A 26,265-nucleotide genomic window follows, 5' to 3' on the forward strand; every position below is an offset into this window, starting at 1 on the left:
TGACTTTTTTTTTTTTAACCTCAAGACAAAATGTCGATTTAAAGGGTTAGATTTTTTAAGCATGAATGTTTTGCATGACAGCAATTCTAAGAGCATCTGAAAGTGTGGGCTATTTTATTTATTTATTTATTTATTATTATTATTATTATTATTATTATTATTATTATTATTATTATTATTATTTTTACATTTCGTCTTTAGGAAATTATAGGTGAAAGTGGATTTTTATATATAATATTTACCTTGATAATTAAAAACAAATAGGTGTAACATATTAGTAATAAAAGAGCCGTTTATGTGCAGCGACTTGACAGCAATGTGATTTCGACTACAAACTAAGGTAAATGAACTATAAAGTCGTTTAGCAGAAAATAAGATAAAGCCCACATATCAGTAAAATAATAATAATAATAATAATAATAATAATAATAATAATAATAAAAGTAGGCCTATCCGTGGTAGACTATGTGAAGTGACTTGGGCGTCGGTATACAAGCCTATTGGGATGATCCTACCTCAGTTACATTGTTAAATTTTTCATTTGAAAACGTAGTAACAGGTTATGCATAAGTGGTAACACTGAGTTGTTAAGTTAACATATCGGTGTTCAGCTCAGCTCAGCTGTACACAGACTCCCTGTTTGCGACCATTCAAGCTCTGAGATCAGCTGACGCGCTCATGTGACTGACTACAAGCGTCTGCTCAAAATGGAGTTGTCGGAGACTGTGATGAAAGGGCTTCAACCCCTGGCCAATCCAGATCTATTCGACCTGAAATCATTTACGATATTCACCGAGGTCTCATTCGACAGTCTCGTCTCCTCTGGAAGCGAGACAGTTCTAGGTAAGAAGGTTGATGATTTTTCTTTGTGCTGCATTACTTCCGGTTGTCCATATACAAGAAAGAAGTCGCACAGGCTGCCTGCTGTCCGTTGTTGCAATTTTCATCTAAAATTAGGCAGATTATGTCGCCTAGCCTTAAAATTATGCATGGGCTGACTGATACTGGCATCTTTGTTTAGTGACGTGCCTAATGACGAACACATTAGTGCACGTCAGTGGACCTTCTGCTTAGCCATTTTGGCTAAGCTATGATGCGATAACATAGACAAACACTGCAGCCTTTTCTCTAAGAACTGAATGAATTATAATGAACAATGAGTATTAACTTGATTAAAGTATTCCAGTTATTGTTTGTTATTCATCTTTATTGATAAGCAAAGAAGCTCGCTCTTTAGGAAGCTCACCTGCTAGTTAGTCCGCTAAGCATCCTCTCTCTCTCTCTCTCTCTCTCTCTCTCTCTCTCTCTCTCTCTCTCTCTCTCTCTCTCTCTCTCTCTCTCTCTCCCCCACACACGCACACAAATACATATTCATCTATCGCAGGTCACCCAGAATTGAAGCACATCGACCAGACTGTCCTGAAACACTGTCATACCGCTGCGACGACCTTCATTCTGGAAGGAGTTAAACAAAATGCAGATAAATCAATAATTAGGTAACATGGTCAAAGATGATCTTATCCAGAAGATAGTTCTTGACCTTAATTCCAAATCTATTACTGTTCAGCACTTTGGTTATACATGCTTAAAATCTCGTTTGTTCTTGTAGCTCGTGTCTTGAGGACGTCAGGTTCCCTAGTGAAAGAGTGGACACATTTTATATCTCATACCAGGTAATGTGTTATGCTCAGTGCTCATTAACATATGAGTGCCATTAAAGTTTAGTTTCAGTTTCTCTCTCTCTCTCTCTCTCTCTCTCTCTCTCTCTCTCTAGAAAAACAAAATAAATCTGCAGTCTTTGTTGTCAAGGTGAGGCATTTTATTATGTATATCAATTTAATGAAGAAAAAAAAAATCGCATCGGTTACCAATTATAGGCCTACTATACTAATTTATGTTTATCACATAAATGTGTATAATTTGCATTCAAGAGCAGGCATTATGTCTTGCTAGTACATCTTTTATTCATATTATATTAATGGATCAATGAAACAGGTGGTGTTAATTTAATAAATGTTTAAATTATCTTTGTTGTCCCTCAGCATTGACACATGTTCTCCTCATACAACTGATGCTTCATGGCGCCTTGAGTATTGTATGAAGGTACTCAATTGTGTCTTGTTCCTTAAATGTTAGTCAGCGTTACTAATGCTTTATTAATATGGTTTCAGTGGTCTCATAACTATTGTTTCTCTCGCCAGAATAGTCATGTACATAAAGTCAGTCAACCATCTTACCTGATTTCCTTGAACACTGAGGTATGCCATGCTTCCAGTGGATTTGCTCAGTAATTGTAGTTCTCGTAATTTTTCGCTTTGACTAAACCCTGTTTACTTTTGCAGAGGAATGACGCTTCTTCAGAAATTAATTTTAGCTGCACCATGGAGCAACTTCAGGTATTTATTTTAAAGGACGTGATGATTGCACGATCTTTACTTTGCTTCATCCACAGTTAAGTGATGAATTATAAAATGGATGTTAAAAGATTAACAAAAAGATGCAGGACATGATTTACCTCGGCATTATTCCTTTGAACATTTTGGAAAGGTTTTGCATGTTTTTGTATCATCTCATAAACAGTATGATGAGAGCATTTGAATCTTGCTTAGAAGCTACTTTATCGGGCTACAGTGTACCATTTCTTAAGCCTTCCTAATTTTACAAAAGTATCGAAACAAATCCCGATCTATACAAAAATTGTGAAAGCAAAATTTGGATACGCTATACTAAACGTTAAATTCTTACAATGTAAAAAAATCCTTTTACACTTAATTAATAAAGCTAACCTACCTTTCTACTTGTTCTATATTGTTGGGTTTCTGTCTCTGGAAAAGCGTACTCAGCTATTTTATTATCTTAGTCATTACACAGATGCCTGTGTTTGTCGTAGGGGTGACACAAAGGTGAATTTGTCCGAAAGCTGAAGTCATAAAATTCACGTGCACTTAATCATCGTCACATCCCTTAAAAAAAAAAGATCTTAAGTTTAGCATACTATTTTTTATTGTATTTTTTATTGTATTTATTTTTTTATAATAATGAAATAAATAAACCTGCATCATAGCAGTCATTCATTTTAAAGGGACCCACGCTAATTTCAGACATAGTTTCGCGATTAGGTTATTAAATGGGTTGGAATCATTGCCAAAAAATTGTCAAGAAAGAAAGAGAGAGAAAAGAAATTAAGGTCAGTCATACCACCAACCCATGAAATTTTCATTTGTGACCACTTTGCAGTCATTTCGTTTTCATTAATTGTCAGTGACGTGTTTAAGGGTCAGAACTTGTCTATTTTTTTCGTTTGAGAGTATAAATCCACTCCCTTTAAACGCATTAACTGTATTTTTCAGGGAATTTTGTAGGTTTATCGTTAGCCTTGTTAGGTTGAACAGTATTTTTGGCACCTTTAAAGGACAGTAGCATAATTTGGATATTACTTTTTAAACTGTGTTGCAGAACACATTTATGTTTAGCCCGGACTTAAATTTGAAATCGTTAAATACACTGGGAAAAGTTGGGAACATGTCTTTGATTATGGATATACTGGATTGTTTGAACTGTATTCAGGATTTGGTTGGGAAGATGAAGGACGCAGCAAAATGTCTCGAGAGGGCAACTCAATCTTGATTCCTGCATCTGAGGCTCTAACGAGGAAAACGTGCCATTACTACTTCAGTCCACCGGAAACAGTGCCCACCAATTTTCTTTGTTTTGTTATTTTTGCATGTTGACTTATGTGCTGTCACTTTTCCCACTTAAGATTCACAATAAAAAAATCTTCTTTTGATAAAAAACCAACCTGCCTTTTGTATAATGATGACGTTTCAGAGCTGTCTTTGTTGCAAATGCATTGTTTTGTGCTTACTAAGAAATCAATTTGTACTTACCAGCATCAGTCAGCTAATGTCTGACCACTGACCTTGTTACTCGATTCAAACAACACATTGTGTACAGACTGTTTTTCAAAGGTTAATAAAACGTTTGGCTCAGGACAGTTTTAATAATACAAGTTCATTCTTTTAATGAGGAACGATGCTGCATATGGTAGCCTATTATTATTGAGTCGTATGTTAGCTATAGAAAGAAACGGCACTGCATATTAGAAGGGGACACCCATGAGAGGATCGTGCGCAGACTATTATTTTGTGCTGCCTATCGGCATTACACTCACCATCCACCACCCAGTATGAATAAATTCAGAAGCGTATCTGGCATTCCATGTCTGAGCATGTAATTGGTTGACACATTAATTTTTTCTTTAACATCTACGTGATATTTAGGTTAATAGCTTATACCTCGTGTCTATAGAAGATTCACACGGTTCAAAGCTGACTTACTGTAAACAGTAGGAACTGGACCACGGTCAAACAGACTTTGAAACGTAATTCTTTGTTATTTGTAGAACGTGAGCAGATCTGAATACACCGACACATATTCCCAGGCCACCCTTAAGGAATTAGATCACGTGATGCACGGGGCGGTCGAACTACAAGCCATTTTGGGGACGGTGTCAGTTTCCACTGAACCATCAGCGCAGCATTTTTCAAAGACACGACTGAAGGAGCTAGCCGAGAGAAAACGCACATCAGCCTGTTCGTTTCACTAACGGGAGGTCCAAATACAACATCTCCCACATATCTGCAACCGAGCACAGCACGCACACCGAGAATCGGACGTTTTTCTTTTTTATTATTGAAATGCGCCCTTCTCCGCCGTTCTCTTATTGCAATTGACAGCGTCTGCAGCCCTTTTCAAGATGGCCGCTTGGCACGTATTCATTTTCTACTGATCCACTTCCAACTTTCATTGTCTGACCACCTCCAGGCTCGCCTATTCACTCCAGCGCTGTAAGGTATGTGTTCTTCGATATCGTCTAATTTCAAACCCAGCGCTGTGAACGTGTCCGTGTTTTTGTGAGCTTAAAACGGAGACGTGTTCGGGTGGATGCGGGAGCTGACAGGCTCGCGCACGTAACATTGTCTCCGTCTCCCCGCGTGCTTGCAGATTTTAGTTATTTTTTCTAAGACTATTTCGTAGAGCTGCACGAATGCTTCTTGTTTAGTTGTAGGATATTCGATTATTGACATCAGCATGTTTGCTTGTTGATACTGGTTTAATAAAACGGGTTAGTTATTGATGAATCCTGATGTGCACGCAAAATCGCAGACGAGACGGGACGACTGTTCATGTGAGGCTGCTTTCAAAAGGATTTTCTAGTCGTTTAACTGTTGAGCAGTTATCTAATTTTATAGATATGCGTTCCGTACGATGTTTACGATCCGTTGAAGTCATTGTTGAACAAAATGGTACCTATTTGTGTGTTTTCTTAACTTAAATTTACATGGTAGCATTGTCTTCCTGTCGGAGGCACGGCAATGCTTTCAGTGCATGCAGCAGACATTCAATACGGACGATGTGCGCTTGATAAAACAACAGAAATGTATAAACTCGGGTACATATTTAAAATGTATTTTGAGTGATTTCTGTCTTCTATCAGACTGACCTAAAGAAATGCTCATAGAGTCTAGAGAAAAAAAAAAAAAAAAAAAAAAAACTTGCATAAGGTTTGAATGATCCTTATGGCATTTTGTTGGACTTTGACAAACAGCCTCATTGCTAAATGTTCTCTACCGTTGAGTTAAAAATATATTTTAAGCTCAAGGATTAGTTATCACGTATTTAGATGTCACATGCGAACACCTGGTTGTTCCTTGTGTTGTTACATGACAAGTAGAAATATCTTTTAATATTCGACTTATTATGGGGGTTGTTTTCTTAATTGTTTCATAAGTAAAATGATTGGCTCACGCCTCAGTGTCTTGATTTAGAAATTGCAGTCTTTCCATTTGGGTCTGGTGAGTAGTAATTTTGCCTCTTTTGGTGTAATTTCCCCGACTTGTATTGAAGGTGTATGTCAGAGTGAAAAATGTGACTTAAGTGACTTGTTATGGAATGGTGATAATTTTGACTCTGTCATCATTGCAGAGATCTGTTTAGCCTGATGGAATTTCAATATGTTACCTGATTGAATAGAACTATTCAGTATGAAAAAGAAGGTCAGGCAGACCATATTGCAAATGCTGTACTTGCTCACGTGGCTTTGTTATTGCTTATTAATTGTTCAGTTCCTGTACAGTGGCTCTTTCCCCTTTTTTACAAATGTATTTTATATATGTGTAGCTTGCTCATTTATATAGCCTAACCAGAATGTAGAGTTCAAAACGTGATTTGGTTTTATAACTGAAAAGAAACGCAGTTTGCAATGGTACAATCTCAGAAAAAAAAAAGAGTTCCAAACTGTACCTTTTTTGTAGCTGGGGTGGTACTCTATAGGGAACTGTTTTGTTCATTTAGTTAGTTTTTAACTGGTTGGGTACATACTGTAATTGTACCTATAAGGAACTATTGTGTACCTTGAAAGTACTATTGTGTATCTTTAAGGTACATTTGTATATTGTGTTCCTCTGGAAACAAAACTGTGCCTTAAAGATACACAATTGTTCCGGTACAATTATGTACTCAAAACGAGATGAAAAGTCCAATTAGAGGTACAAAAATGTCCCCTTATTGAGGTACCACCCCAGCGACAGAAAGGTACAGTTTGGAACCTTTTTTTTTCTGAGAGTGTAGGAACAAACAGTGATGGATCACATTTTGTCAATGTTATGCTCTTCATTCATACACTGTTAGACAACATGTTCATCGTAGGCAAAGTGATACGTCATGACTCTGGTTTCCTTTTGACTGGTTGACACCATTAGGCTACTAATTGGGGTAAATACAGGTAAAGTGGGACACTAAAGCTTGATCGTCATTATGTGTATGTTCTTCAATAACTAAAAATGAGCTTTAAGTAAATCCAAAACTTGTATGGGATGACATTGATGTAGACATTTGAATGATATTTTAGAAACAACGCCAATGCACATATTTTCAGAAAGTGTCCCACTTTACCTGTATTCTCCCTAATTACTGTGTAGTGCTCAGAAATCGTAGTCATATAGACGCATGCACGTCTTATCACCTATTTTTAGCTGTGAAGGGAGAGCACAAGCTGGCGTTTTTTTCCCCTCCGAGACTGATGTTGACTTGGCTGTTCGTGGATGGATCTGTTGTGCGCACATCATTCGATACTCGCAGTGGATCGCGTGCAGTAACCAGAACAAGGTGCCAGGCTCTTACATTTTCTCACCCGTTCTTAAAAACCGGCTTCATTTCTAACTACAATGCCTATATGGTAGCACCCTTAAAGCGTGGTTATCTGAGACAGCAAAACAACATTTTAAAAACCAATTTCATACTTAAGTACGAATAGTAACATACTTTTGGTACGTTTCTGCAAGCACTATTTGTGTACTGTGGGCGAGCCCTTAAATTTTTTTTTAATTAATTAATTTATTTATGTATTTAGTTTTTGGGCTTACACTCGGCCTAGTCGTTTTCGCAATTGTGAGGTCTATTAGCACTTCATAGCACTTGCCTTCGGCTCTCCGTGAATGTCCCGACATAATAGGTTGTTGGAAAATGGAAATTTGAGAACAAAATAAACGTTAGCCTATTTATAGAAACGCATGATGATAGCCAGTGCTAGGAGCGTTCATGGGCAATGGACTATTGCAACATTACCGGCCCAGGAGGGAAAGACCGTTAGAGCAAAGCAAACATCAGCATCACCGACATGGCTGTTCCTTCCGCCGTCTGTACTTCTGAAAGAATGTTTTAAATCAGAATGTGTTCACTGCATTAATAATACGTGGAGTCTTCATTTTCAGTGATTGGCTCGTTGCCATGTTATGCAGCTTGAGTTGCTATAGAAACCGTGAAACGTGTTAGTCACGTAAAGCCAGTCTAGGTACTTAGACTCTCCTTATAACTGAATTATGCATTCGATTGCATTATGCAATGTTGTGCCTTGCTGGCGAATCTAATGCCTTGCCCTTTTAAATGATCGCTTAATAAAGCAGTTGTGCGATCGCACAACACCTAAGCCCTGCGTTCAAGAGGTCTCCTAAAATTCTGTTGTCGTTGTCTTTTAATTAAATTGGACGAAGCTGTTATCATTCGCATATACGCAACACCCCCATAATAACAAAACATATAGAGCCCATCAGATTCTTCACTTGTTGAGGGCTCATGTTGAGCCAAAAAGTTATTATTGTTTCCTTCTGGTAGTTGCTTTTAGTTGCAAGTACACTTGTTCACATTTTGTTGATACTCCTGCAGGGTCTTTTCTATCCCATGACGATGCATCGTACAACAAGGATCAAGATTACAGAGCTCAATCCTCACTTGATGTGTGTCTTATGTGGTGGATATTTCATAGATGCAACCACAATCATAGAATGCTTGCACTCATGTGAGTATACTAAGGTTGGCTGCACACTTTGTTATTATGGCTAAAATTTGAATGTCATGTAACATCAAGGTAATGTGATTTATTTTGTGATATTTCTCTGATCCTCAGTTTGTAAAATGTGTATTGTCCGCTACCTGGAAACCAGTAAATACTGTCCCATATGTGATGTGCAGGTCCACAAAACAAAGCCACTTCTCAATATTCGGTAACCTTTTAAAATCCTTTTTTTTTTTTCACTTGTTACAAAAAGCTATGCTATACTGTAATAATTGACAGTGATTCTCAAGCATACATCTGCCATTTTGCTTCTTCTTTCCAGATTATCTTTTGTGAAAGTATTTTGAAAAAAATTTTTTTCTCATTTTGCATGCAATTTTATATGTAATTAAGGTGGAAAAAAAAAAAAGTTGATTGCAACAGGATAGTCAAAATTGCATAGTTATTGCAAAAATTGTTTACCTGACAGTCATCCAAAAATGTGCTTCTTCCACCCCAGGTCTGACAAAACTCTACAAGACATTGTATACAAGTTGGTCCCTGGCCTTTTCAAAAGTATGTCAATCACTGAAACAGAAATGCATATCATTTTGTTAGTAATTATGCAAATTGAAGTATGCCCTGATATGGAAATATCTTTTTCTGTGCAGATGAGATGAAGCGTAGGAGAGATTTTTATGCTGAACACCCATCAGTTGATGGTAAGTGTTTTTTGTGAACAATATTTGTTGAATTGTTAAGATAATTGTTTGAACAAACTGTTGCACAACAGCTTGGTCTGATATGTTTAAATTAAGGCCAAATTCATCATTTTGTGTGATTGTTTTTGTTTTGTTTTTCAAAGTTGCAAATGGATCCAATGAAGATCGAGGGGAAGTCGCTGATGAAGACAAGAGAATTATCACAGATGATGAGATTATCAGTCTGTCAATTGAGTTTTTTGATCACAGGTATGTGTTTGCATATCTGTTTAAGTGATTGCTGTTATCAGTGTATTCTTATGTGCAGTTGAACTTTTGCCTCCTCTTATAGCAAAACTCTTCTGGAACAAATTTACATTTGAAGTGGCATATTCTGCTATGTGTAGTGTAAAATAAATGATACAGATATTGTATTTAAAAACAAAATGTTATGGATGTAGTTATGCTTATTTTACAAACTTATTGTTCAGGGCCCATCTGCAAGGCAGCACAGATGAGAGGCAAAAAGAAGAGGTAATTGAGATCTTAAATTTTGATTTGTTTACTGTTGCTCAGAGTATTTTTTTCTTTTTGATAAAGGGAAATAATTTGAAAATCTAAATAATGTATTTTTGTACAAATCATTGTGCAGCCCAGTTCCATCATTTAAGTTGCATTATTGCTAACTGTGTACGTCTTTGCTGTGCTCTTTAAAAAACAAAAAATTTTGTCCGCACAGGTTAATAATAAAAGATACTTGCAGTGCCCTGCTGCCATGACTGTAATGCATTTGAGGAAATTTCTAAGAAGCAAAATGGATATACCTCCTACTTTCCAGGTAATTTGTATGTAGTTTAAATGCAGATGCCGCGTTTTCTTTTTTTAAACCAGTAGTTGTTTCAGCCATTACAGTAATATATCAGATATGTTTCATCAAATGTATATTTTTCCCCCCAGGAACATGATTTATTTATTTTTATACTGATCTTGCAAAACAGCATGACATTAATTGGGTGCTTGTTTTAACATTTTTGTTAATTGTTCTAATAGATTGAAGTTATGTATGAGGATGAGCCTTTGAAGGATTATTACACATTAATGGATATTGCCTACATCTACACATGGAGAAGAGTAAGTCCTCAAATGATGTCACTTCTTGAAGTTTTATGTTGTTAAATGCAGTATTAAATGTCACTTTAAAAAATTAATCTAAAACATTAATGCTAAAGAAATGTGTTATCCAAGCAGGTAGACTGCACCTTTCTGACTTGCTTTGGAATTTCAAATCATCATTTTGATAAGGGCTGATGTTTGATTATTAGTTAATTTTTGGATTGAGAATTTTGTTTAGGTGCCCTCTGTCATTCTCTCACAATACATAGAATGGACCACTGCCTCTAAAATATCGCGTGCGGCCCAGCTGTAAAAAGATGAAGATTACTCACCCGCAGGAGGGCTTGAACACAAACCGCTCTGAAAGCGACTCAGCCAGCGATAAGGCCGGCAGTCCAGCTGGAGTTCCATCCACCTCCTCACCACTACCGAGTCCAAGCACACCGGTTCAGCCTTCACAACCTCATTTCACCCACATTTCCAATCCTATTAATGGCACCACAATGACAAGTCCAAATCGACAGTTCAGCTTTGGCAACAAAGTGCGAAAGACAACGCTGAATGGATCTTCCACATCATCTGGATGAAAAGGGACTACACGTTAAAGCCAACGCCAGATATATTCCAGCTATTTACATGCCAATGTAGTGTCATTTAGAGCCCCTTCTTTTTGTCATTATTATCATCACTATATTAAACATGTAACTTTAATGTAGTGGAAGTGACTCATTTCATTTGATGTATTGCTGGAATTTCTACTTTGTGTGAGAACGACATGATTGATTGCAAAGTGGAACACAGAGCATTTTAGAAGGTTGAGGCATTTGCGAACAGCCACAATACGGTTTGCAGAAATGACTGAATTATACCTTTTTATATATATTTTTACTTTTGGAAACACATTCAGACATTATGTGTTGCTTGTATTTTACGTGTGTATTATAATGTTCTTTAAATTCATGATCAAAAAATGATACTTTGATTTTAGTTTGGATTTCTGGGGTAGTTACTAAACATTCCTGTTATATTCAGCTGGCTTTTGAGAATGTCTCAATGAAAAAAAAAATATATAGTTCAAATTTAAAGGACAAAAAGTATATTAGGCCTGTGTGTTCAAAGGAAGAAAAAAACTAATGTTAAGCTCTAGCCAGTGTAGGGTAATGATCTGTATTATTTGAAGTTCTTGGAAAATGAACTTTATTTTGTGCAGTTAATTTACTATTTGCTCCACTGTGTCAGTTCGGGTGGGTCTCGAGGTCATGCTTCAGGCCTGCACAGCATGCAAATACCCTTAAGATTGCATACACAAATTTGTCCAAAGACGTCAAACAGCTATTGTTAATACACTCAATTTCTCATTTCTCATTCTGGACAACAGTTTGATGTCTTCAGTGTTCATTTGTCATTTTGGTCGATTGTAGACTTATTGACAGCTATTATATTGTGACAGTTGCACAGTATAAAACATCTAAATAAAACATTTTACACTTTCAAATCACCTTTTGCGTTTTAAACTGCCTCAAACCAGAAAAGGGGTATTTGAAACATCTAGACAGAAACATTTCCTGAATTGCTATAATTCTTTTTCTTTCTTTTTTCTTTTTTCTTTTATATATTAATAATGTTATTCTTTTGGCTCATATGTTTAACTTAAAGTTTACATACTACGTTGCTGTGCAAAGAGTTTAGTGGGGCGATTTTTCTTTTCAGTAGGCCTAATAGGCAATAAAGAAATCTTTATACACTCGCATATATATGATGATGGAGTTTTTATTCAGAGGTACATGGCAGCACAGAACACGGCCGTTTTTTAAGACAACACCACGAGAAACAGAGATAGCCTATCCCTTAACTTTAAGACGTTAACTATCCGGTTAACCTGTGGCAAAGTTCTTTTGACCTCTCACCGGATATCGTCAGGTTGTTGGAAGACATTTTGACGCAGCTGCTACAAATATACGAATTGTGACTTGTTTATCATCTTTATTTACCATCATTTTCATTCTCTATATTCTGAAAGTGACCTGTCCTGTCACTGGAGTTGTGAATACTTTGTATGAGTCCGCTAAAACGATGATGGGCAAGTGGGCAACATTGGTAGGCCTATATAGAGGGCGAATATCTGTAGGCTAATGGAAAAAAAGGCCTATATAGTTTGTGCAAAATACCTCGTTGGGCTTTTGGAACGGGAACAGTTCTACATGAATATCTGTGAATGAGAAAAGCACAAATTAGCAGTCCCTTCATTTGACTCCGTAAAATGTTGCCTTTGGCGGCATTGATTGCGTAGGCTCCATAAACGGTTACACTGAGGTAATGACAGCAATTCATTGTAACTATGTAACAATCCTGTTATGGACATAGGTGTATAGTTTAATTGTCAGTCTCATTAATTGAATCCTGTCGATTTGGTCTTAAAAGACTAGAACCTTTAAATATCACACATTTGTCATCTAAATTTTAAATGAATCTAGCCAAAACGGGCTTATTTAATAAACCTCAGTCGGCACAGGTTTTGTCATTGGGGACATAGTCTAAATAATTCTTTGTTCAATATGGTTGGACATATAGCTAGAGTCTGTCTTCATTTGGCTCCCTGCAACCGAAAGACAATATTCACTTCGGCCTAACAAAACTGTATAATTTGTTATTTGAAAGTTAGGGTAAACAGATCTTAAGAAAAATAGCTAGCCTACCAGTGATGACGACTGCAATTATTAGTTAAGAGTGAATAGAGTAAACTCTTACAATACACGAAAACGTTTTCAGTGCCAAAAGGTGCAGGGTATTTCTAGAGGTTTAATTGTAGTATCGTCAAAGAGGACAGAGAATGCGTGAACAGCAAGGCATCCTAGACATTACGCATTGATAACTAACTTGGAACCATCTAAAATTTCGAATAATTAAAGTCGGAAAATAATTTTAAAAAATAGGCTAGTAGATAAGGTTATAAAAAATATTATGCTACACACTAGTCCTCGTTTCTTTACTGTTCTCAACCTTCTTTAATGATGATCTGCACATGTTAAGAATATTAAATACTAAATCCCACTATTTCTCTTACTGCATTTGTCTCTGCTGTAACTATCTAGAAACCACTGAAGGGACAGCTGTTCGCCCTCGCAGCTGCTTTTACACAAAATGCTATGTTCAATCGACCGTTGTTGCTTCACTTTTATGGGATATGGGAATATTCAGCCTGTGATGATCCGTCTGAATATGAACGAGGAGCGGCACTGACACCCCGTTGAACAGAAATGATCGTTTCAGGAGAAACAATGACAGCAAGCTCACTGAACACGGTGCCTATCTCTTCCGGTTTGTTGCCAAGACAACCGTTGCACGCCTCCTCTAAACTCAAGCCACAACAAATGCTGTTTCCTAATGGGAGTTTAAACTGTACACTTTTTGTCTTTTTTGTTCCGATTGGGGATACTGATGACTATGAGTCAGCGGCAGGTTTTGCAGGGTGAGAAAGTCAGTTCCATATTGGGATGTTATATGACATTAATAAAAACGTTAGTAACATGTAATTACAAATTCGCACTAGTAGTTACTGTTGCAGTCAGTTGACTAGTTTGTAAGATATAACTGGTAGATTCGTTTAAGTTGTGCAAAGTAGCTATATCCTGGGCCATGTTTTAACTTGGGCTATTATTCGTAGGCTTTAGTAGGATGCCCTACCAGACAACCCTAAATCTGTATAAATGCGAATATTATTTCTTTGCAGTGTTTGAGACATATCAAAAAGCAAGAACGCAATTTGTTCAAATGGTAGCAGAGCTTGCAACAAGACCACAAAATATTGAAACACTTCAAAATGCTGGTAAGTATATCTAATTTGAGAGGAAAATCAAATAGTGGTACTTCCTGGTGAAGTATGGTGTTTCAGTGTATAATAGCAACACTTTTAGAATGTTTTTCTACAGAATAGGAAAGCTACTATCCATTTGTTGTAGATAATGTAATAACATAAGCACTGGATTCCAGTGCATGTATAATTATGTAACAGTCCATAGTAATTTAAGGTACAGATTTAAGGTGATTGTATAATATGGACTGCCAAAGTACTATATAATAATAATAATAGTCACAAAGATTTTTTCTTCACAATTATATTTTTGTCCAAACCTACTTTAAAGAGGATAAGTATAGCCTAGTATTATAAACCCCCTTAGACTACACACTAAATATATTCACCTATGTTTTGCAAGGTGAATATTTCAAACAGAATTCTATGATATGATTTGAAAGATCTGAATCAAGTAAATCATCCTCTCATTTACTTTCAAGTGTCTTTCCACTCCCGTTTTCTCCCCTGCACTAATGTGCTCACTTGCTTTGGCTTAGGTGTAATGTCCCTTTTGAGGCCTCTCCTTTTGGATGCAGTCCCAACTATTCAGCAGACAGCAGCCCTGGCTCTCGGAAGGCTTGCCAACTATAACGATGACCTGGCTGAGGCTGTAGTGAAGGGAGACATTCTTCCTCAGCTTGTGTACTCCCTGGCTGAGCAAAACGTAAGAGTCTCTTCAGCTTAACCTTCCAGCTTTCATTTAAATGAAGTGGGTTTTCCTTAAGGAGTTGAACTATCATCAACTGCATTTTCAAAGCTTTCTTTTAACACAGTTAGCTCAACAAACTTTGCTATTTTTTTTAAAAATTATTATTTATATATATATATATATATATATATATATATATATATATATAAATTAAAGAGTTTTATTAATGAGGTCTGTTTGACTACATTAATATAATTTAGATGGCAAATGTGTGATATTGAAATCTGTTGGCTACTTTTGGATACATACATTTAATTTTAAACAAAAGCAGGACTTATGTTATGAGTATGTTATGCATCACTGTTTGACTCCTAGCAACATGTCTGTGCACTGTCCTGAATTAATTTAACCTAGCAGAACAAATACCATTCCAGAGAGTTATTCCTTATCAAAGGCTTTGCCTTAAAACACATTGTTCAGAGAGGCCTCATCAGAAATGTTGAACACTTTCCAATAAAGGTCTTTTTCTGTAATTGAATTATACTAAATGTAGTAACAGGGTTCAGTGTTCATTAAAGGGATTTTTGCTCCATTTCTTTTGGTTCTTGTTTTTCTCTTCTAAAATCTGGCAAATGAAAAACATAGCGATTCTATAAGAAAGCTGCTGCATTTGTTCTTCGGGCTGTTGCTAAACACTCCCCTGAGTTGGCCCAGGCTGTAGTGGATTGTGGTGCACTGGATGCTCTTGTTATCTCCCTGGAGGAGTTTGACCCTGGGGTCAAAGAGGCTGCTGCATGGGCACTGGGCAACATTGCCAGACATAATGGGAGTAAGTTCACATCGAAAAAGTTTCTCATTCTTTCAAGTACTTTTTTCCAATTTGTCCAATAAATAATTACTTTTTTATCAAAAAACATTTTGTCCTTGTGTTATTCTTCCTCTCCCCACATGATGTACAGAGCTGTCTCAAGCAGTTGTAGATGCAGGAGTCGTGCCTCTACTCGTGTTATGTATTCAGGAGCCTGAGATTGCCCTAAAGAGGGTTGCTGCATCTGCTCTGAGTGACATAGCCAAGCACTCCCCAGAGCTGGCTCAAACAGTGGTGGACACCGGGGCTATTGCCCACCTAGCACAGGTGATCCTAAACCCGGATGCCAAATTGAAGGTTGGTGACACACAGATATTTTAATCGAGTTTGACCCTACAAATAAATTGTACACCCCCCAAACCTGTACTCTGCACTTAACAGAGGCAGGTTTTTTCAGCTCTCAGCCAAATCGCCAAGCACACCGTGGATGTAGCAGAGATGGTGGTGGAGGCTGAGATATTCCCTGCCGCGCTGGCTTGCCTAAAGGACCCAGATGAATATGTTCGGAAGAATGTCACCACTCTTATTCGGGAAATCACAAAACATACCCCCGAGGTATACCTACCACATACACAACATACGCACTAAACGATTTCAAGATGCTGGCGTAACATTGGAATCTCCACTTTGTCAGCTCTTTGACACCCTCTGTTTAAATAACATGGTGTGCGGCAGCTAGTCTGTAAACCATGGAGAATGTGGGTCTGTTATTTATCACCAGTGCAGCACAGGAAACAGACAACTGGAAACCACATAGTCATTGCATCACTCAGTTTTTTTTTTCATTTGCTTTTCTGGTCTGCCTTCCTAAACTCTCTGACTAATTATTTGACATTATGTCACACTACTATGTGTCTTTGCTTGTGTGTTTCCTACTCAGCTGTCCCAGATAATAGTGAATGTGGGGGGTGTTGCAGCTGTGGTTGACTACCTCGGGGACTCCAAGGGGAATGTACGCCTGCCGGGGATCATGATGCTGGGCTACGTGGCTGCACACTCCGAGAACCTTGCTATGGCTGTGATTGTGTCTAAAGTTTGTTCACACATATGTAAAACTGAAATCTGACTCTATATTTATCGTTTTAATTTACAATATTGACAGTCATGTGTGCCTGCAGGATTTCATCGGAGGGTACGCACAGAAATCGGACTAATATACACTTATAGCTTGGGGGGTCAGGGGGCATTTTTTTTTTTTTTTTAAACACTAAAACATTCAGTTCTGGTGACTTTAAGAGAAGCATTTTTTTCCTTCTCGAGAGTATGTGTAACATTCATGTAACTATTGGCTAGCAGTGGTTCCCAACCCTGTTCCTGGAGGCCTCGCAACACTACACATTTTTGATATATCCCTTATCAAACACACTGATTCAACTCATCAGCTCGTTAGTGGAGACTCCAAGACCTGAATTGGGTGTGTCAGAAAAGGGAGATGGGAGGGGCCTTCAGGAACAGGTTGGGAACCACTGGGCTAAAGCATTTCTTCCAGTAACCGTTCACAACAAATGCATTCTTGCACAAAAAAGCAAGACACCAAAACGAATAGAGCAGAACGCAGGTGTCTCGAAACATGTACATTAGAAGTTATTTTTAACTTTTTAACATGGCATCTAAAAATGCTGCGCTTCTGTGAGAGATGCTAAAAACACAGTGAAACGTGACACAGTTGTCAAAAGACAAACATCTACAAATTTTTATATGGTAAATTATTAAAAAAGCATGAGCGGACACAAAAACACATTTGGCTTGAACAGCCCCTTATTCACATGACACTGAACTAGCTGTATCTCAAAAAGGCAGTCTTTTGTTTCAGTTGATTGTAGGTATATATTAACTTTATCCAGCACTGTTCTCTCTGTCCTTAAATATCACGATGCTGTTTTAATGAGTGAGAAACTGCTCCAAATTATTCCATTAGAGAGCTGTCTGAATGAACTAATTGGATAAATCACGAATCGATTCAGACCGTTTTGCAAGCCCGTTTAGCCAATTCACTGAAAAAAACCAACTCAAAAGAATGATTTATTCGCAAATCAGGCATCGCTGGTTCTTTTAAACAGACAACATTAGTACGGGACGCATGTCATTTTTGCTGAAATATTCTCGGAGAAAATTTTACTTCAGGTCAGTCGGAGCTCTGTTGACAGTAGATCTTCTTTCCTTCACTGTCATCTCCTCCACCCTACTCAACTGTTCATACTTGATTCTCCACTCCTGTAGGGAGTGCCACAGTTGGCTATCTGCCTAGAGGAAGAGCAAGAAGATCACATCAAGGCAGCTACAGCTTGGGCATTTGGACAAATCGGTCGACATACTCCTGAGCATGCACGAGCTGTTGCTGTGGTCAACGTGTTCCCCAAACTTCTCAATCTCTATTTGGACACTAAAAGCTCTGAAGACCTGCAGGTCAAGGTGAGCAGCTTCACTATGTGTAAAGTGACAACCAAAAAAGTTACTGTTTTTCAGTCTGAATCTTTGGTGCATTTTTATAACTGTAACTGTAGTCTCATCTTTGCTTTGTATACAAACTCAAAACAGGCAAAAAAGGCCTTGAAGAGCATCCTTCAGAAGTGCACATATCTACCAGCATTAGAGCCTCTTCTCTATGAAGCTCCCAGCAACATTCTTAAACATGTCATCTGCCAGTTCAGTAAGGTAGTGGGGCCTTGAATTTATCAACACATTTAATGAGTGCTGCACTTATTAATCACAATGAAAACATAATAAGGGGCTCTGCTTTTTATGTTTTCTCCCCCTCTTTCCTGACTAAAGGTTCTTCCTCATGATAGTAAGGCACGGCGCTTGTTTGTTACCAGTGGGGGTCTGAAGAAAGTACAAGAAATCAAGGCAGAACCTGGTTCTGCAATTCAGGAATATATCAATGCAATCAACAGCTGCTACCCTGAGGAGATTGTCAGGTTCATGCACATATACTTAACTTACAAATACTTACAGAAACAGCACCATACCAAAATATTATTAAAGGAATATTCAGGGTTCAATACAAGTTAAGCTCAATCAACTGCATAATGTTGATTACCACAAACATTTTTTACTTGCCTCTTGTTGATATATACATAAAAAAATTTGTACAAAAAATTACAGTAAGGCACTTACAATGCAAGTGAATGAGGCCAGTCTGTAAATGCTAAAATACAAATTTTTCGAAAGTTTCAAAAGTATAGCGCAAGACGTTAACATTATACATGTTAACATTCAGTGTGATAAAATGTACTAATCTTATCTGTGTAAAGTTATTCCCAAAACCAAGATGACAACATAGTTGTAATATTGCAAATAACTTTACACAGACAAGGTTAGTCAGGGATTTTATCACACTAAAATCATAATATGTACTTTTTGTGGCTTTCCTTTTGAAACTGCATATATTTTAATGTTTATGGACTGACCTTATTCACTTCCATTGTAAGTGCCATACTGTAACCGTGAAGGGGGACTTTTTTTGTGTGGAAATCAACATTATGTCACAAATGCTGTTAATTGAGCTCAACTTGTGTTGGACCCGGAATATTCCTTTAAAGACAGACAAGATACATGCTTTAAACTTAGATTTAGGTTTTCAATCAATGGTTTATACTTTTTGTTGTTCAACAGTTCCAGTGAGAGGTTCTTTTTTAACAGGTACTATTCCCCTGGTTACTCTGAGGCCTTGCTGGAAAGGATTGAAAACTATCAGCCAATTTGATCCAGTGCAACACTGCTTTTACGGAAATATATCCCTTTGCTTAATGAGAACTTTGGTGAAAGCAATTATCCAATCTGCAAGAGCTGATTTAGCTAAATCTACTCCATTAAAAACGCTTGTATAGGGGTCTGGTACAGTTCAGTGGTGGTAAAGCATCATTGTCAATTCTGATATCTTATGTTTTAGCTCAGACCTAAGTCAGCTGAGCCTTCATATTTTTCGAAAGACCTGCTCTTAAATACACTTTCTTGCTGTATAAAATAACCTTTGTGTATCCGGTTTCCTGTTTTTTAGCTGTGATAAAAACATACATTGACTTATATATATATATATATATATTATGAATTTGCTATGTATTTCATTGTGTATTTCTATTGCTTTAATATAAAATGTAGCCTACACATTTGAGTTTCGCAGACTATTAAGGCAATTAATGTAAAACTTAGTACCAGGCATTCTGTAAAAGGTCAAAGTTCTTGTCCACTTGAGATACGTTTGATTTCATTTTTAATTACGCATCCACTCTTTATCGCCCCCTGTTGGATGATGTTTGCATGAATGTTCAGACCATAGAACAGCTGTTAAACATATGGCAGCCCGTTCTTTGTTTATTGTTTCCTCTTCTGGTGTCAATCTGGTGTCAATCAGATTTCTTTATCAATTGACACTGTTTTGTTAAGCATTGTCTCAATCCCGCAGCTTTATCCAAATGACAACCTCGATTATCAACCCAGAAGGCCGGATCACTTCGAGAATTTTTAATTGTGAATGATTTGTAAAAGTTTTCTTTCATTTCTATTTTATCGGAAGCCGGTTTTCAAAAACATTTAAAACATAATTGATGATAGGTATTAGTATATTCGTATTCTATAAGGTGGTGGTTGGTTTATCACAGTCATTTTCTCTTAGCTATATCATGTCAGACTCGCCTTCATGACCGCAAGCACAAAAGTATATCAGTTGTGGCATCGCGCCTTCAACATTACCATGCACAAAAAATGGAAGAAGACTTGAAATAATTCAGCCATACGTGTGAGGCTTTTAAAAGAGAATTCTACTCTAACCACACTGCAAGTTTTATTCACAGTTTCAGTGACTCATCTGACAGTTTCAACTTCCATTTGTTTTCGAGACTTTTATTTATTTATTTATTTATTTATTTTCTAAAATAGGCCTATTGTGTTGATCACTAAATCATTAGAATTGCAGCAAATAAGCTCTAAATCTCTAAACTTAGATTAGGCCCTCTTGGGCCTCACGAGCAGCTAAACGATCGCAGCGAATATTTACATCCGATTAAGTTAATAAAAGACTTTCTGAATTCTGTTGAAAATTGTTTCAGAGATGTGATCTGTATAATCGTCCTGATAACGCAACTGTTAAATCTTTTCAACTAACTGTTGTTTCCATATAATTGAAATAAATATAAAAAATGTACATCCTTCAACACCAGCTCTTTCATAATTTTTTTTTTTTTTTTTTTTTTTGGGTGATTGTAATTGTTATTGTTGTCCTTTCCCAATATTATTTTGTTTACGCATTTATTTACCTTCTTTTATATATAGTCATTTGCATATCATACAGAGCAACATGCAAAAATGTGTTGCCAAATTGGTGAAAATATCCTGAATATTTGGGCTGTTTCTGTAAAATGAGAGAGCAGTGTCCACTTTTCAATAATTTACGAACAGAAAGGCAAAAATAAACGTAAAAACTGGAGTTATTGCTAAATAATCTATAGAATCTGTTGCCACATTAACCCTTAAATGCTTGGGTATTTCACCAAGCATTGGCTATGACATACTTGGGTCTACCCAGCACCTATATCTATCAAAAATGGACCTACAATGCCCAGATAGTTTTACGTTTTCAAAGCATTTTCTATACATTTAGAAAATAATATAAGAATGTATTCTGATATATTTTGATGTTTTATTTATCATATAACAAAGAGATGATGCAACAAATCTAGAACAGGTTTCATTACTTTTCACACTGAAATTTCATGAGATGCAACTGGCTGTCAAACACATATTGAGCTACACATATCATACACATAAGTTACACATAAGTATTTTCTCAGGCACTTATTGAGTCTAGATAGATGCACAACTTACATAAATTCAGAAGCACACCCAAATGACAAAAGTCATATCATACTGTTCATGTGTTGTACTTGCTATAGTTTACTTCCATGTTGTTTCTTCATCCAACAGCAGTGTCAATTGTAAATCAAGTCAATCACTGAAGCAACAGCGCCACCTTGAGTAACAAATATCATGTATTTTATATACACGCATAGGATACTGATAATTCACCATTATTGCACTATAAATCAACATGATATAGTAGTCATTTGTATGCATATAGTAGGGCCTACTCATTTGTCTTGTAATAAACAAAGAAATTGATATCCTGTTATAGTAAACTTATTTAGATTTGAAATAATCATAAAAATATGATTTATGGAAGCGCAAAACAGTGACACTATTACATAGCCTATACCTTGGGTCCCTAATGACCCTGTACACTTTTGGAATAAGCTATTACGAATATATAAAATTATAATTATCATCTGATCAAATAATATTATAAATAGATATATTTTTTGCCATGTTTACTTTTTTTATAGACTATTTAAAAGGGAAAGGGATACTAATGAGGTGTGGGCACAACTCCAAAAAAAATAAATGGATGAGGTACATGGGGTGGAATGAGGTCCCGAGGTTTAAGGGTTAAGCAAATATTCAGTTTGGATTGTGGAATTGTGGCTGTTACTTGGCTACCTCAAAAACAAACACACACACAACGAAACAAATCAATCAAGTAATTGACGTCCAAAAGTCCGGTAATTAAGCAGACACGGGAGGTCGCGGTCACGTATACAACATCGTGGACGCGCATTGTCTGGCACTCCACCAGATTCAAAACAAACCCAAAAAATGACTCTCCATTTTCCACCAGTTCCATGTCGCGCTATCGAAGAAGTGAGTGGGATTCTTCTTTCCATCTTGTGAATTTTCTCAATGAGAGCTATTTGCAGTTCCGTTTTCCCATCTTGTTTTCCATTTCGCCCTTGGGCGTCTATGACCCTGGCCGTCAATAGTCCACTTCAGCTCTCATTCATCACTGTTAAAAATGGATACCGCCCCCCATACACACACCACCAGCTCTACACAATACGCTGATGTTTGAAGTGTCTGGTTCTGCTTTCTCAGGGGAATGTTGTCATTGGATGGGCCAGCACTTGTCATCTTGGTGTGGGTCACCAACAATGTGTTCATGCCTCACCTTATAAATGTCTATATCTCACTAATCTTGACACAGTCCATCTCTGACGAGCCTTTGAAGCCAGCAGAGGCTCCTGAGACAAAAACAGCACTTGGGCTTTTGTTTTTTGTTTTTCATTTTGATTGGTTTCCTGTATTGAACATGTACTCTGTTATTAATCCTATGTGAATTCTAGAACCACCGTTCTTCTGCAGAACCTCTTAAAGGACCCGATTAGCAATCTGAAGGTGTAGGGACAGTGATACACCTTTCACCTGTCTTCTTGGGCTTTTAGAAGCATTTGCTTAAAAATTGGACCGAAATGGTCAGCTGCCACATGCTCGTGATTTCTTTTTTCACTCTATTAAAATTATTCAATTTAATGGAGCTGTACAGAATTATTGCACTTTTAACTTTTGCATATAAATGTCTAATTCTCCCTTATTTTGTTCTGATCAGGATGTGTTTAGAACTACCTGTGTTAGAATTTCAGAATATCTGATGCAGTGCAATAAACACAGTGCAAGAGCAACCACAAAGTGCAATACTGTAATAAAAAAGAATGCAGTCGCCTCCCTAACGTGTAAATGCAATTGTCTGTCAACAACTGTCACGCCTCTTTTTCACCCGTTCTCAGCGACATCAGTAGCACGCAAAGAAAAAGTTCGCACTAACGACGAGAGAAGATGATATTGTTACGATGTTGCTGTTGACCCGACGGACTGAATTATGTTTAATGTTGATTCTCATATTTGGTCTCAGGCATGTCTAGGTAAATCTGGGATATTAACTTATATTGTACGAACTTGTTTTGGTGTTTTGGGCGTTTCGGTACACCCTGCGATTTGTTAATAATATCAAATTAACTAATGCTATTTACAGCTTTTCAGTTGTATAGTTCGTTGGATTCATCCTAGTGTCAAGAAACTGACCCTCCACTTTGTTCCAAGCTGTATTTGAACGAAGTGTAGGAGCACTATATACTGTATATATGTGTGTGTGTGTGTGTGTGTATATATATATATATATATATATATATATATATATATAGATAGATAGATAGATAGATAGATAGATAGATAGATATAAAGATATATTTTACATTTATCTACAGCATCTGGAGATCAAATAACTTCGTTTATTTGATATTTATTACATTTTATATAAAATGTATTTTTTTTATTTTTATTTTTATTTTTTTTTAGTGATGACTCATGAAAAAGTGAATTAGAAGGTTGCTTAATTTTAGATTTAGTTCATTCTAGCATGGAAATGTGTAAATTTTTATCGATTTTCAAAATGTTTCAAAGCTGAAAAATACCTGTGTCCAGTGTAGCCATACGTTTTTACTGTCATCATCTCTTTAGGGCAACACCAGGGCACTCCATAATGACAAAAATGGGTGTGTAGTCAATTTATTTACACAGCAATGTACTTCATAAAATTCAATCAATATCATAAAATTATTGCAAAAATGCAAACATTAACATATGACAAAACTGATATAACTGATATATATATATATATATATATATATATATATATATATATATATATATATATATATATATATATATATATGGTAATGTATAATAATCCTACTAAACAATTACCAATAACTGTGCCTTAAAATATAAAAACATTATTAATTCATTTTAAAGATAACATTGGATTTTGTGTGCAATGGAAATTCACTTTAGTCAATGTCAGTGTTTCAGCCTCATTGCACTGAGTGATTGCACTTTGCATATATATCAAGTAAACTGACATATCCTCCAGCTGATTTTCTTTTCTTTTATTCATTGTGAAGATACCTGCTTGCAGCATTATTTAATGCAACCTGGTCTCATACAGCTGGCTAAAGAACGTTCAAACAACAATGAAACAATGAATGGGAAATCAAAAACAACTGTACTTACAATTGAGAGATCTGTGTAATGCTTTATTCTTTTAATGTGAACTCTACCGTATCTCATATTGTTTATTGTATAATGTATTATTGCAAAAAAATGTTTCAGAAAATGTAACTTTCACAGTTTCTTATTGGGTTCAGACTATCCAAGGAAGAATGATGTACTCTGCAGTGGACATCAGCATCGGTGTATACCAAAGATTTGAAAGAAAATTCATTTTGATTGTTTCACTCCTCATTATTAGCCTACTATAGCTGCATATAAGTATACTGCATTTATTATTATTATTATTATTAATTATGTTTTTGTATTGAGAAGAATGAGAAGAAGTCACAGAGCAAGAGCATCCTACAGATCCTACAGATGCTCTTGCTCTGTGTATGTCCCTTATGGGAATGAGACAGGCAGGCTGGCAGTGTACAGCAGAGGGCCTTCTGTTCATGAAAGCACAGTAGCTGCTTTGACTGACAGGGTGCAGATTGGAAAGCCCCTCTTCCTGGAAGTCTCAGGTTATTCAGCTGCCTTGCCATGGCAACCCACTGGTAGATGGCTAATTTAACTGGCTTGTAATTAAATTGTGTTTTCAGTTTAATTTAATTTATTTGATTGCAGACAGCTGTAATAAAGATACAATATTATTTCTATTAACACTGCAGTGTAATCCCCACATATTTTCTTCTTCCAGGCATACCAAATCTGAGCAAAGAAAACCGTTCTATGCTTTTCATCAAATTTAGTGGGAACTCTGGTCCTCAGTGTCTGCATAAAATATCTCTTATGGACACTGGATACTTTACCTTCTTAATAGAGGCAGTATAACTTGCTTCTGTATTGTATCGTTTAGGTATGTTCTCTGCTGTACCAGTTACAAATATATATTATCAATATATGGGCAGAACAAACAAATTACCTGTTGTGATCACCTTATATATTTATAATTTTAGATGTGAACGTGACCAACCATATTTCCACTCAATCTACCAGCTGGCATATCAGAGCATGTCCCTCTGGGGCTAAGTACTTGAATCTCATGTTGTCCAAGAGAGATCAAGATATCCTTTCCTGTGCCCCTCTATCCACAGAAACAGAGGACAGGCAGCAGGCAAAAACTTTCACCAAATCCACCCACATTCACAAGCAAGGTGTGAAACCCCACCCACTCATAAAACAAAGCGACTTGATTTTATATTTAAAAAAAATATATATCTCACACAGATTAAATATAAAATGTTATTGAATAAATACTTTACATTCTTTACATGTATTTACTCCATTTGTAATGATTCTTTTTTCTTTTTTTGCAGGTACAATATCACTGTCCGTGTGTCAACTGGTCTAACTTATGTCAGCTGAGATATTTATCCTGTCTTGATTCAGAGAGCAGTTCAGCCAACAGACTTCTGTACAGTCCATCAGTGTTATCAAACAGCTCTGTGAGCTTCATCTGCAGGATCAGCTCAGGAACTGATATCTCCTCTGGAAGTTTGGAGATGGCACAGAGCGAGATGGATCAAGCACTGAGCATCATGTCTTTAACAGGTAAAAACAAATGTCATGTGTTTTTCATCTCACTCACGGGACCTGATATATGGATATATGGATATCACTTATCCGGTGATTGTACAAGCTGTAAAGAGAACTGTGGTGATTTTATATTATTATTATTTTTATCATAGTTGTGACCATTACTATTTAGAATAAAAACATATCCACAGTTGTTGGCCAGTTATCCCACTAATTTTTATTTTATTTTATTTTATTATAGAACTGGAGTGTACATAGAGCTAGAGGTAGAGGTAATTATATTTAACCTGGTGAGCTCCACCTCCATGACAGGGCAAATCTTTGTCGTTGAAGAAA

At 36.6% G+C, this 26,265-nt stretch overlaps 2 protein-coding genes across 5 annotated transcripts; both read left to right on the plus strand.

Annotated features, from left to right (window-relative positions):
- The first annotated feature begins 653 nt into the window (after positions 1-653).
- Positions 654-11,645, plus strand: LOC127434411 (polycomb complex protein BMI-1-A). 2 transcript variants are annotated; one of them, XM_051687138.1, is made up of 14 exons: positions 654-843; positions 1,385-1,496; positions 1,610-1,673; positions 1,775-1,803; positions 2,343-2,397; positions 8,227-8,356; positions 8,465-8,561; positions 8,853-8,908; positions 9,004-9,054; positions 9,198-9,303; positions 9,525-9,567; positions 9,773-9,871; positions 10,084-10,164; positions 10,416-11,645. In XM_051687138.1, the coding sequence occupies exons 1-14, from the start codon at positions 708-710 to the stop codon at positions 10,731-10,733; spliced, it is 1,377 nt and encodes a 458-aa protein (XP_051543098.1). In that variant the 5' UTR covers positions 654-707; the 3' UTR covers positions 10,734-11,645. The 2 variants fall into 2 exon arrangements, with proteins under 2 accessions (XP_051543098.1, XP_051543097.1); XM_051687137.1 differs by lacking the exons at positions 654-843; positions 1,385-1,496; positions 1,610-1,673; positions 1,775-1,803; positions 2,343-2,397 and adding an exon at positions 4,492-4,852 and having other exon boundaries at positions 8,224-8,356.
- Positions 11,646-13,559: 1,914 nt separating this feature from the next.
- LOC127434395 (sperm-associated antigen 6-like) lies at positions 13,560-20,661 on the plus strand. 3 transcript variants are annotated; one of them, XM_051687101.1, is made up of 11 exons: positions 13,560-13,615; positions 13,877-13,972; positions 14,497-14,663; positions 15,294-15,477; positions 15,608-15,813; positions 15,898-16,071; positions 16,397-16,549; positions 17,737-17,928; positions 18,055-18,171; positions 18,289-18,434; positions 19,132-20,661. In XM_051687101.1, the coding sequence occupies exons 1-11, from the start codon at positions 13,585-13,587 to the stop codon at positions 19,220-19,222; spliced, it is 1,557 nt and encodes a 518-aa protein (XP_051543061.1). In that variant the 5' UTR covers positions 13,560-13,584; the 3' UTR covers positions 19,223-20,661. The 3 variants fall into 3 exon arrangements, with proteins under 3 accessions (XP_051543061.1, XP_051543062.1, XP_051543060.1); XM_051687102.1 differs by having other exon boundaries at positions 19,159-20,661; XM_051687100.1 differs by having other exon boundaries at positions 18,289-20,661.
- Positions 20,662-26,265: the final 5,604 nt, after the last annotated feature.

The sequence above is a fragment of the Myxocyprinus asiaticus genome, chromosome 44 (assembly GCF_019703515.2).
Source record: "Myxocyprinus asiaticus isolate MX2 ecotype Aquarium Trade chromosome 44, UBuf_Myxa_2, whole genome shotgun sequence".
Taxonomy (NCBI): domain Eukaryota; kingdom Metazoa; phylum Chordata; class Actinopteri; order Cypriniformes; family Catostomidae; genus Myxocyprinus; species Myxocyprinus asiaticus.